This window comes from Cibotium barometz, chromosome 38 (genome assembly GCF_041138505.1).
Source record: "Cibotium barometz isolate CiBa-2024 chromosome 38, ASM4113850v1, whole genome shotgun sequence".
Taxonomy (NCBI): Eukaryota; Viridiplantae; Streptophyta; class Polypodiopsida; order Cyatheales; family Cibotiaceae; genus Cibotium; species Cibotium barometz.
This window is the reverse complement of record NC_141083.1, coordinates 19,120,897-19,133,295: the sequence shown is the minus strand read 5'-3', so window position 1 is coordinate 19,133,295 and position 12,399 is coordinate 19,120,897. Positions and strand designations below refer to the sequence as shown.

Below are 12,399 nucleotides of genomic sequence, written 5' to 3'. Positions count from 1 at the left end.
CTTTCCATTGTACGGGCCTTGATTGGATGTTTATGCATTGATTGTCCAGAGATTTGCATTGCTTGATTTGTCAGGACACTCCAAACAATTACTGAAGCATTGTATTGAGGCAAAAAGTTTGCTCAAGAATCTGTGATTGCCTGGCATAGCACTCCGGGGCATTGGGTTTTTGCCTGCAGGTGCTTTTTACAACATACTTGGTTGCAAGTGTTTGCATATCTCTTGGTAAAGAGATTTCAATGTTATAGTTGGGAATACAACCGATATATTCGGGGTTTTGTCCCAAGAGGACAAATTGGATGGCAATAACTACTCCCTCTGGAGTTTCATGGTCCAAAACCTTCTTGTGGCCAAAGGCTTATGGGGTTATGTATCAGGTGAAGATGTACACCCTACAGACATAGTACCTAACACACCTGGTCGTGGTGCTCAACAAGCTGCAGTACCTACTCCTCCCTCACAAGAGCAGAAGAGATGGGATACTCGTGATGCCCAAGTGATGGCTTTCATCACTTTGTCAATAAAGCGATTAATTATACTGCATATCAGGTCTTGCAGGACCTCACAGCGAGCTTGGGATGTACTTGAAACCATGTATCAAGCAAAGAATGAGCCAGGGTTGCATATCTCAAGAAGGAACTTGAGAACTTGGACATGAATTATGCTAACAGTATGGCCGATCATCTTACGAAGTTCCAAGATCTTCGGGAGAAATTGCTCATTCTTGATGAGGTCATTTCTGAAAAGGAGCTCGTTTCCAAGACACTATCATCACTGCTAGAAACTTACTTGAACTTCCACACATTGCTCACTCTATCTATGCGGGAAAACCTAGAACCAATCTTGTTTGAAGAGTTAGTTGGCTTGTTACTATAGGAGGAGCAGAATCAGAAGAACAAATCTTCCGTCATGCGTGGTACTGATGGGGCTTTTGTTGCCCAAGTCAAGGGCAAAGGAAAAGCCAAAAGCAATTTTCAGCCAAAGACTAATTTGTGACAACCTTCACAAAAGGCTAAAAGTGATGTATGCAAACCCAAGAAAAAGGACAAATGTCACTACTGCAAAAAGCCGGGTCACTATTTGATTGAGTGCAGAAAGCGCCTTGCAAAGGAGAAGAAAAAGGAAAGTGGCATGGCTATAGATTCTTCTTCATCACCTGCAAAGAAACATGATGCATCAGTAAATCTCATGAAGGATAAGTGGACTTTTCTTATTTGCAATTATAATGCATCATTCGAGCATATGTCTCTCAATGTCAGATAGATACGACGCATGGTACTTTGACACTAGTGCTTCTAAACACATTACCTCACAAAGGAATTTGTTTTTAAGAAGCTTATGGCTGCCCCTAAAGGCAAACGGGTAACATGTGCAAACAATTCTTCTTATCCAGTTCAGGGTGTTGGGGAGGTGATCCTCACAACAGCAGATGGTGCAAACTTATGTCTTCCAAATCTATTGTATGTGCCAGGGATTAAGAAGAACTTGTTGTCCGTCTCCTCTTTTGCTAAAAGAGAATATGCAGCGAACTTTGAGGACGACGGATGCAGAGTGAAAGACCGTGAAGGTGGATATGCATTGGTCACTTCCGGCACATTGTACCATGGGTTATATAAGCTTGACAGATTTGACAAGAGAGAGCATGATACTCATGTGGTTAACAGTCTTACACTTGCCATGCTAGAGGCAAAATTGTGGCATGCCAGGTTTGGGCATGTCAATTGTGGCAATCTGATGCTATTGCAAAGGCATCAAATGGTGCAAGACATGCCTCATGTAGAACTGCCACCAAAACATGTATGTGAAGGGTGCATATTGGATAAGATGCATAAAAATGCATTCCCAAAAGATGAATCAACAAGGGTTGTCCGAAAATTACAGCTTGTGCGCAGTGATCTGTGTGGTCCTATGCAGACACCATCTATTGGAAAGCATGTATACTTTGTAACCTTTATTGATGACTACTCCCGATTTACTTGGATGCATCCCTTGAAAGAAAAATCTGATGTATTTGCATGTTTTCAACATTTTGTGGCACAGACTGAAAATTAAACAAAAGTTGCAAAGTGCATACCTTGAGTACAGATCGAGGGAGGGAATACATGTCCATTGCTTTCAAAGCTTTTATGGCAAAAAAGGCCATAACACATTAATGCACGATGCCATATTCTCCTCAGCAAAATGGTGTTGCTAAGAGAAAGAACATGTCATTGATGGACATGGCTAGATGCGTGGTTAAAGGCAAAGGCTTGCCTCACAAATTCTGGATGTAGGCAATCATGTGTGCTACACGTGTGTTGAATAGATGTCCTACCAAAGCATTGAAAACCATAACGCCATATGAGGCCAGGCACAAGAGGAAACCTAAAGTTGATCACTTGAGAGTTTTTGGATGACAAAGCCACTAAGTGCATATTTCTGGGCTGCGATAGTGGCAGTAAAGGCTACCGTCTCTTTAATCCTTCCACACAAAGGATTTTAGATAGGAGAGACGTGTTTGCTGAAAATTCAGACCAACCATTGGCTGAATTTTTCGGACAGCCACCTTCAAGCCCATTTAACATGTTTGAAGGACTTCTCCCATTGGGAATTGATGGCACAACAGACCAACCATCAACTTTGCCTAATGGACAACATTTGGGAGCTCAAAATCAGTCCATAAATGAGCTCATTACACCTCAAAATGTAGAGGAAGCAGTGGAGCAAGAGCAAACAGTAATGGAAGAGGCTAGAGTTGTGCCTCGTTGGCTACTCTGTACCTTGCATGAGAGCAAGCTTTCAGCTCCACTTGGTAGCAGGACACGGGCTGGTTCCCATAATTCAAGAGAACATGAAGATGTTGCTTGCATGAGTACTCTTTGTGATTTAGATGAGCCAGATTCATTTGAAGAGGCTCATGAGGATGAGCATTGGATAAAAGCCATGCAAAATGAGATGGATTCTATCCACAAAAACAACACATGGGATTTGGTAGACTTACCTGCCGGCAAGAAGCCGATTGACACAAAGTGGGTATACAAGTTGAAAAGAAAGTTTGATGGTAACATTGACATGTAAAAGGCCAGGCTCGTGGCCAAAGAGTATGCCCAATAAAAAAGGTATTCATTATGATGAGACTTTCGCACCTACTTCTCGTATGGCCACAATTAGATGTGTTGTTGCATTGGCTGCCCATCATGGATGGAAAGTGCATCACTGGGACAAAATCAGCTTTTCTCAATGGGGATTTGCAGGAAGAAGTTTATGCAAATCAGCCCATTGGTTTTGTGATGCATGGTCATGAAAGCAAATATGCAAGCTTCGAAGCACTTTATGGTCTCAAGCAAGCTCCTCGAGCTTGGTATGAGAAGATACATATTTATTTGACCAACCAGGATTTTTGCAATAGTCCAACAGAGAGCACCCTCTATGTGAAAGAGGATCATGGCACTTTGATTATGCTCATTCTTTGTGGATGACATGTTGCTAACTGGGAATGATTTGGAGAAAATTTCAACATTCAAAGCTGAATTACAAACGTCATTTGAGATGACAGATTTGTGATTATTGCATTATTATTTGGGCATACAATTTGTGTAGACAGATGTTGGGATTTATGTACAGCAATCAAAGTACATTAAAAAGCTGTTGCACAAATTTGGGTTTCAAGATTATAAGCCCATCTCTACTCCGATGGAGCCAAGGCTCAAATTGAGCATGTATGACGTTGGAGAGCCTTTTGATATGAGTGTTTACAGCCAAGCAATGGGCTTCCTCATATACTTATGCAACATATGCCCGGATATTCAATTTGGGTTTTCCCAGTGTAGCAAATTTATGCACAACCCAAAGCATTTGCAAGTAGTGAAGCAGATCTTCCGTTATCTTCAACGCTCCCTGGATCTTGCTTTGGTATATACCGGGCGGGCGGGTGGGCAGGCGGCGGGGGTTTGGTTACATGCGTACAGTGATTCAGACTGGGCTGGTGACTACGATACACGGCAATCCACCATTGGGAATTGTCTCTTTTTGGGGCATTCATGCATATCACGGTTGAGCAAAAAGCAACCCTCTGTTGCCACAATCTATCCTCAAAAGAGTTGGTAAGTCTGTGAATAGGGGTTGTTGAGAAGATCCATTTGGTGCCAAGTAGCCACGGACCACCATGGAAGGGGGGCAACAGACTGATTTGACCGTATAGGTCACTAGTGTGATGTATTCCACCCCCTCCATTCTTGTAGTCTCCCTTCAAGAGCGGCTAGCCAGAGATGGAGCATCCCCTAATGTTTTTTGGGTTTCTCTTTGTACTTGTTTAGTCTCTTTAGAGGGTTGTTGTTTCCACTATGCTAATGTTTTCTTTTCACTAATAAAAAATCTATTCTTTGGGCGGGAGGGGGGGACTTATGTGTAAGCTGAAGTGAAAGAAGCCACGGATGAGAAGTACAACTCCATCAGAAAGAATGATACACGAAAGCTTGTTCCACTCCTAAAGAAAAAGCAAAAAATTAGGAACCAAATGAATCTACAAGCATAAATATAAATCAAATGCAAGCAATGTCAAACACAAGGCAAGGTTAGTGGCATATGAGGAAGGTATTGATTATGAAGAAACTTTTACTCAAGTAATCAAAATGACACCATCCCGAATCTAAAGGTTATGTGATAAAAGCAAAGGATCATTGGGCATGCAAGTTGACCAAAGCTCCATATGGTTTGAAGCAAGCTCCAAGAGCTTGGTGTTCTAGATTTGACGAGTATCTTCTCAAGAATGGTTTTATTCATAGTTGCATTCCATACTCGTACTCAACCTCGTAATCCGTACAATACTTTGTGTACCGCACACATACCCTCGGCGTTCCATACCCTGTACAAAATGCACAAGCTTCTATGTAAACTTTGAAGTTCTTGTTTGTCCTATGGATGGGAACAATAGTGTTTGTGGTCCAAGCGAGAGGGGAGCCTGGATATTGTACTCTTTTGACATATCATTTTTACATGTTCTTGGAGCTCTCATGCCCAAGCTTCCATGGTGGTACTCCCTCATGAGTGCAACGTGGTACTCCCGTGGAGTGCACATGTGGTACTCCATGTGATGACTGCATCTTTCTCGTCTCTCTCCTCACCTCTTTCTTGCATAGTCTACTCTTGAAATGTTAGAACAGAAATTGTGGAAATTAGAATAAGAGAAGGCCAAACTTTGGGTACAACAAAACTTTGATAGATGCAAAGCATCTTGTCCTTGGGCTGTAAACAACAGCTCCTTCCAGGGCCCACTGTCACCCTTAGAAAGTGGGGTCATTCTGCCCACCTTGTCTGTCTAGAGGTGAATCTAACATGTTGAAATCTACCTACTACAATCCCAGTAGGAGGGTCATGAAATCTCTCACAGCGGGCAACAGTTATCTTACATCTCTGTCCCTACTCAGAAGTGGACCCCAGTACACAACAAGAACTGCTATGATAATCTATACCAAGACTAGTACTACATGCGCATTTGTCAATGCCCCACAGACCACATTGCACCAGCACATCCCAATTCCGCAGCAGACTCTTAAAGTCCTTTCCCAACCAGTGGAACCCTCCCTCCTCCTAACACCTCTAGGAATGCAGCGACTGAGGCACACCCACCCATCTCTCTTTCCGATGTCTCCTCTCCACCAGGTTATCGGAGGGCCTCATCAGTGCCCATTCAGGAAACTCTCTCCACTCAGATGACTAGATGAACAGGACTGCCAGTGGACAGTGGACAGTGGACAAGAAATTTTTACCAATATTATGCCTCCCCTCACGACAACTCAACCGAGGCATAAAATAGAACACCGATTCAATGCAGAATGAGCAGATTCTAGGCTAGGCACAGTGGCTTCATTTATAGGATGGGGAACATTGCATTGGCTTCTTTAACCACTATACCCCTAACTCAGCTAGAGATGTGACAACCTTTGATACAAATGTGATAGAGGCTCTTAGGAAGACAAGTGCACTTATCGCCTACATCATACACTACAATGAGATTCACACACGCCTCAGTGACTTTGCCAGCGTCTCAGCTGGCCGACCCGACACCTCGGCCGCTGCTGCTGCCGCGTCGCACAGGAGGATCGCCACAAGCTCCTCCTCTCACCTTGTGTGCAGCTCTGTGTGTGTGCACCCATCTGGCTGTTTTTAAATGGGAAAAAATGTACTCGTTGAATTCTGATTGAGACATTTTTTCTAAACATCGTTATTTTTATTTGTTGGGCAACGATATGCTAAAACGTGGGTTACGTTTAATAAATAAACACGTTGGGTAATGTTACAAAAAAATACTCAGGACTTTTTTTTTAAAAGATTTTTCTTGCGTACGTTTCCTGCAGCCATTTCTCCACCTTTCCCACCGTTCCATGTGTGTTTCTTGCCATTTCAAGACCCGTTTCCTGTAACAAGATAGGGCATGGACGTTTCCAGCTGTTTCTTGCCATTTCCAGGTGTGGTGGTGGTGGGAAACGCAACGTTTCCCACCTCCGTTTCTCACGTTTCCTATGACTTGTTTTCAAATTACCTTGGCCGCGACACATTCATGTGAATGCCCCGCCCAAACAGCTTGGAAGTATAGACACTAAGCAATATTTTCAAAGTCTGTTTAAAAAAAAACATGACAGTTATCAAACCCCTGCATGTTTTTGAAATACCCTTATGTAGAAGAGTAAACCTGTGTATCATGCTGCTTATGACCACTAAATTGAGGAGCAAAGCGTGCTAGCTTGGCTTTGAAAGCTCTTGGTGCGACTGATTTTTTCCCTGGCACCCATAATTGCCGTAAAAGCTCACCAAATATTGTTGCTAGCTCCCCCTGTGGCAAAAAACCATTGATCATGAACAATAAGCTGGGCTCCTATCAAACCAGCATAGTTTATGCAGCAATTATTTAAGGAAGGAACATCTTGTCACACATAAGCTAAATGGCAGATGTATTATCCTATAAATCCTACCTCCATACCCAGAAGATTTTGCCGATTTATTTCCCGACTATAGTCTTGCAAAAAGAAACCCACTACTTGTGGTGTGTGTGCCAAACATTGCAGAGCACTATTCATGAAGCAAGTATTTCCAAGGTTTTGGAGGCCAGTTATTCCTATTGCCACAGATCCTGCTCCAGTTGTAGAGAAGGCAAGCCTGTCATTCATATTTATGCATGAGCTGCTTTGAGGGGAACAGTTCAACTGGCACCGACTTGAACTTCTTGTGACAATCTTGCTCCTTGTTGGTCCACCTGCTACAGAAAGATTTGACGTAGAAGGATGAACAGTCACCACAGCTGACTCTTTCACCATCAAATCGTTATTTAAAGAACAGCTGCCACCATCCAACTCTACTTCCACGAGAACCTATAGCCAGAGGCAGAAAAAGTATAGCATCAAGCTTCTCAAAAGAAACCAAATGGAAGTAAATCTTGAAATTGCAAGCGTTGATGAGGGCCCATCAAAATAAAACAATCAATATAATCAGAAATCCAACAACAAAGATGGTCTAATGCAGTAACCTGGAACATACGTTGAAGCAAAATCAATCCTGAAATGCACAATCACAAACTCAGGCATAAAATTGTACAAGACCAAGCAAATGAAACGGTTGGAAAATAGATAAAAGAGACAGATAGCCAAAGGGCACAACGCTAGGAACAAAGTTGGGTACCCCCTTCATCCCAAGCGTGGCAGAAAGCCTTATACCAACCATCGGAATGCTTTGGTTACCAAGACACAGAACACTAGACATACAAAACTTGCATGCCCCATGCAAATCTTCAAAATTTTGTGCTGCCCACCTGTCCTGTTTAAGTTGACCTAAAAACCAACAACTTTGAAAGCTGATGATTGACCCCCTCCATACACAATAGTTACAGCCATAATATGGAGAGAAATCATCAAAGTTGGGGCCCCCCTTTATCCCAAGCGTGGTATGAAAGCTTTATACCAATCATCAGAATATACTTTCGTACCAAGGTACACAATACCATGTGGGGAAAGGCAGGCATCAAACAAGATAAAGAGAATGGGGAAGTTTGCACAAGTCCTAGACAAGTAGTGGAAGAAATTACAAATAAAGCAAACACTTGAATAACAAGAATTGCTAAGTAATTTGTGACTGCACCTGTCAAGACGAGCTGGAGCTCCCTCCCCAGTCACCTATGCGCCCCCCAGCCCCCCGCGTTTCTGTGCCCGCCCCCTCCGCCTTCCTCCTTTGGGGCGGCGGTCAGAAGGTGCAGGGCGGAAGGGGCTCGCAAAGAAGAGGAGGCACCAGCAGAGGGAAGCCATGGAGGAGGAGGTTGGGGGGCCGGCGTCCTTTGCCTTCTAGTCTATGCCTAACGACCCCCCCCCCCCCCCCCAAAAAAAAAAAAAACTTCTCTTTCCTTTGTCGCCCCTCCTCGCTTTAGCCTCACCCTTCTTCTCCAGCCCTTTTGCCTCTTCACCCTTCAGGTTCCCCACAGGTTTTGGTGTATTGGCATGATTCTGCTTTCTCTGGTCTCCACCCTTCCGGGAGGACTCCATGGCAGCAGCTTCGTCATCCCCAACCGAGGCTGCCGGCCCCTACCTTTTCTCCGAAGTGAACCTCCAGCTCCTACCATCAACAGTAGCCTCCCTCAAACCTCAACCCTTGTATGCAAGATTGTGGGCAGCCCACCACCCAGTGCGCAGCCACCTTTAAAACTTGTTCCAGGCCAGCCTCATTGGTGAGACGGGCAAGAACATAGATATCCATACCCTTGGGCACGGCTACTACCAGGTGGAGTTCGACACCCAACAACTTCAGATTGTGAGCTTCACCTCAGCCCCATTGCGTTGCACACGACCCAGGCATTTTCAACACACTGGTACCATGGCTTTGATCCCGCCTCCAACCCTCTTGCTGGAGTATCCGGATTCTTGGTCACAGTCTGCTTTTTCGGGCCTCAAGAAGGAGAACCTTCCGCTTCTCCTTGTCATTGGGAGAGCGATACTGCAATGGTTGGACTCGCCGACAACAGCAGCCTCGATGTTGGCGTGTGTGGCTAGGATCCCTTCACTTCCCATCAGCATTTCCTCACCGGAGTTGGTACCGCACGTCATCTCCCTTCAATGCCTCCAGGGGGGTTCCCATCCTTCAGCGGGTGGAGTACTCAGGGCCTTCCTGGCCAGTGCTTCATTTGCCATAAGATGGGTCACCTCGCCAAAGCTTGCCCTCGTCTCGCGAGTCTAGGCGAGTACTACATGCCAGGCCAGCCCGCCAAGCGCCCCAGCACCACCTCCCCCCTCCGGCAAGACAACGCCCCAGCACCTACCCCTAAGGATAAGGATGGGGGTAGGTGGCAGAGACGACCGGGAGGAGCCAGCACCGACGCCCTCCTAGAGCAGCACGCCACTGCCAGGTGAGACGATCCAATAGGATCCACTTGGAAATGGTCGTGTCCGAGAACTGTTTCAAGCATTTATCTCAAGATCACATCCTTTGATCCCCCCCTCCCCCCAAGCCTCCCCTCCAGGGCCTCCTCCACTCCCCCATCTTCCCTCTCCAGAGGACTCCCACCAACGCCCAGCACCCCTTGACACAAGGAGGAGCCGCCATTCGGGTTTCATCCACAGATTGATACATCACTTCTCGGAGCCTGTCACATGACGGTTGCAACTTCCCTGGTGAAAGCCCTTCCCCCAAAGTCTCCAACTAGCCCCACCCCCAGACCCGAGTCATGGGGCAGCTTATGGACTACAGCTTCTTCAGATTCCTACCAGGGGATGCGGGTGACTTTGCAGAGACTTAGGAACCTCTCCGAGTCTGTGTCATCTTTCACCGATGCAGACCAGCCACTCCTAAGAGTGGTGCAATGATCTTCTCCTTCCCACATAGTGTAGCAACAGAGCCAGAGTGGAGTACATAATCTGTCTCCTCCACTATTCATGGACAGGTGATAAAGCTCTCCCATCACCTAGGGGGCTTGCACCTCACCACATTGTCACACTTTTGGTCCTTGGCCCGCATGGAGCTTGGAGGATCAGGCCACGGGGACAAGGATGGCAAGCTTGAGAGCTCCAGTTTGGGGGCGATCCTCTTCGTCTACCTTCATGTATCACTAGCACCCCCCTCAACCCCTCCTACAGATACCTCTATTGTGATAGTTGGAACCCAGCATATGCATACAGCCGAGCCAGAGTGGGGTGGGCCCAAATGGAGCACAGGATTAGGGAATACCTCCACGTCTGCCCACAAAGCGGAGTGGGCCCACATGGAGCACAGGATCAGGAAATACCTCGAATGTCTGCGCACCAGGACAAACTGTGACTACACTTTGATGAGGATGGTCTCTTGGAACATTTAGGGATTGGGCAGCCTACAGTGCTTGAAACTCGCGGCGGGTGCCCGGGGGACTAGGGCCTTTGACACACTTGTTGATACCATCAATGCATATTAAAACATTTAAACATGGCCACAGCCTTAACACATATCCATCATCACTTTGCATAAAACATAAAGCTGGACAAAACATCCACAAATGCTGAAAATGGAGCTTGACGTGTGACACCGCATAGAGGCCGGAATGGGCCGACCCCCCCCCCCTTGGAGTATTTTATTACCCAAGGAGAATAATATCATGTACAAGCTTTGAGGGCCTTACTCTCCCCACGGGAGATGCCGGATTATCCATATACAAATGCCATAACACAGCCCAACACGAGGCAACCAAGCCGAAACATAGGCTGTAGACATGCTGAGCCAACAATATAATCCATATACCTCCGTGTGGGTACTGATTCTTCCCCAAAAACCACGGGTCTTCATGCAATAGAAAGGGTACAGCAAGTACAACTCTCCATTCAACCGGTACAGTAGGTACAATGGCTGGTACAGCCGGTACAGTGGCTGGTACAGCAGATACGGTGGTTGGTACAGCCGGTACGGTGGCTGGTACAGCAGGTACATCAAGTACAGAAGCTAGTACAGCCGATACGGTGGCTGGTACAGCAAGTACAACAAGTACAAATGCTGGTGCAACAAGTACAATGGCTAGAAATCATAATAAATGATTAAATACCCTTGCCTTCAGTATTTCTTCGCGATGGAAGCCTCCAAAACAGTCCCTAACAGCCGGTATTCTTCATGAGCAGCCTTCAAGAGAGAGAGAAAGAGAGTAGCCATCATTAGGGCAGCCTGTAACGGTGGTAGAGGCTAGTGCGCAGCAAGAGAGCCTCCATTAATGAAAGAGAGAGGGCTCCAATTTATAGATTTGGGCCTCCCATGAGCTAAAACGGCAAGAGAAGGCTACAATGACAAGTGGAGAGCCACACAATAGCTGAAGTGACAAGTGTGAGGCCACTTGTCTCACTTTGATCCACTTTCTAACAAGTGTCAGGCCACTTGTCTCACTTTGGTCCACTTTCTTGCCACATGTCCCAATCTAAGAGATGGGTCCTTCCATAAACTTTATCTCTAAAAATATCCCAACTGGTAGACATTCTGTCATAGGCACTTTGCCAACTCTTGGTATCTGCTCAATTCCATATGTAATGATGCGAACAGAATTTCCATTGGAGTTGGGCCAAAATAGTAAGTCTCCTAAATTTTAGGAGTGTGGTCCTTTGTATTCTAGGATAATCCCCCATTCCCAAAGCTTGTACTTTCCAAATATTTACACATCCACCAGACCCCTTTCAGACTCGGAAATGTCCAGCTGGTGACAGTGCTCTAGGCGGGGAATCCTTCGCGAGGAGCTGCAGAGAGCCTTAGCAAGAGGCTCCATCAACATTCTCTTTCTTCGAGAGCATCACTTGTCAACTAGTCATACCCGAATCGTGGGAAGATTTTAAAGGGCACGAGCCACACTTTTTGGTCACCCGCCTTTGGCCCGTCTCGGGTATGTATCCCAGTTAGCAAGCAACTTCTTCACGCAGTAGTGGACTCCGCACCATAGTCCCTGGGAGGGCACAGTGGGTGATCATCAAGCTTGGCCCTCCTCAACATTTATGCCCCTAACTCCATGACACGTCCAGCAGACTTCTGGAGCATGATTCGGTAAGGCCTCCCTCAGGCTGATTTTTGGTGTATGGGGGGGCGACTTTATATGCTAGAGACCTCGGAGGATAGACTATGTGGCAGTCAGGATACCACTTCTGGTGCAAAGCTTCCGGCCTGGGAGGAGCTTGTCTTCACCATCAGGGGACAGGACCCCAAGCATCTCCCAGAGTTTGGGCATAGCCCGGGGAGTTTGAGATTCTCCATATTTAACGGAGCGCAGGGCCCAACCTCTCCTGTTTGGATCGTTTCTATGTTGATGAGTGGGCCTGTAGACAAGGCAGTTTGGTGGGTATGTTAGACAGCACTTCCTTTTCAGATCATTCGCCCGCAGTCATCCTCTCTCTAGAGGACCCCCAGGGACAGAATAGTTAGCAGAGCCTCTGCATACCCAAGAGC

The 12,399-nt window shown here is 46.1% G+C and overlaps 1 protein-coding gene across 3 annotated transcripts in view; it reads right to left on the bottom strand.

Annotated features, from left to right (window-relative positions):
* LOC147616421 (ubiquitin carboxyl-terminal hydrolase 9-like) overlaps positions 1 to 12,399 on the bottom strand; it is an 88,113-nt gene that overhangs the window by 6,949 nt on the left and 68,765 nt on the right. For all 3 annotated transcript variants that reach the window (XM_086777501.1, XM_086777502.1, XM_086777503.1), the window contains exons 7-8: positions 6,951 to 7,346; positions 6,671 to 6,811 (exon numbers count right to left, since the gene is read on the bottom strand). In XM_086777501.1, the coding sequence (XP_086633627.1) occupies positions 6,671 to 6,811; positions 6,951 to 7,346 (537 nt within the window). The remainder of the gene's footprint in view (positions 1 to 6,670; positions 6,812 to 6,950; positions 7,347 to 12,399) is intronic.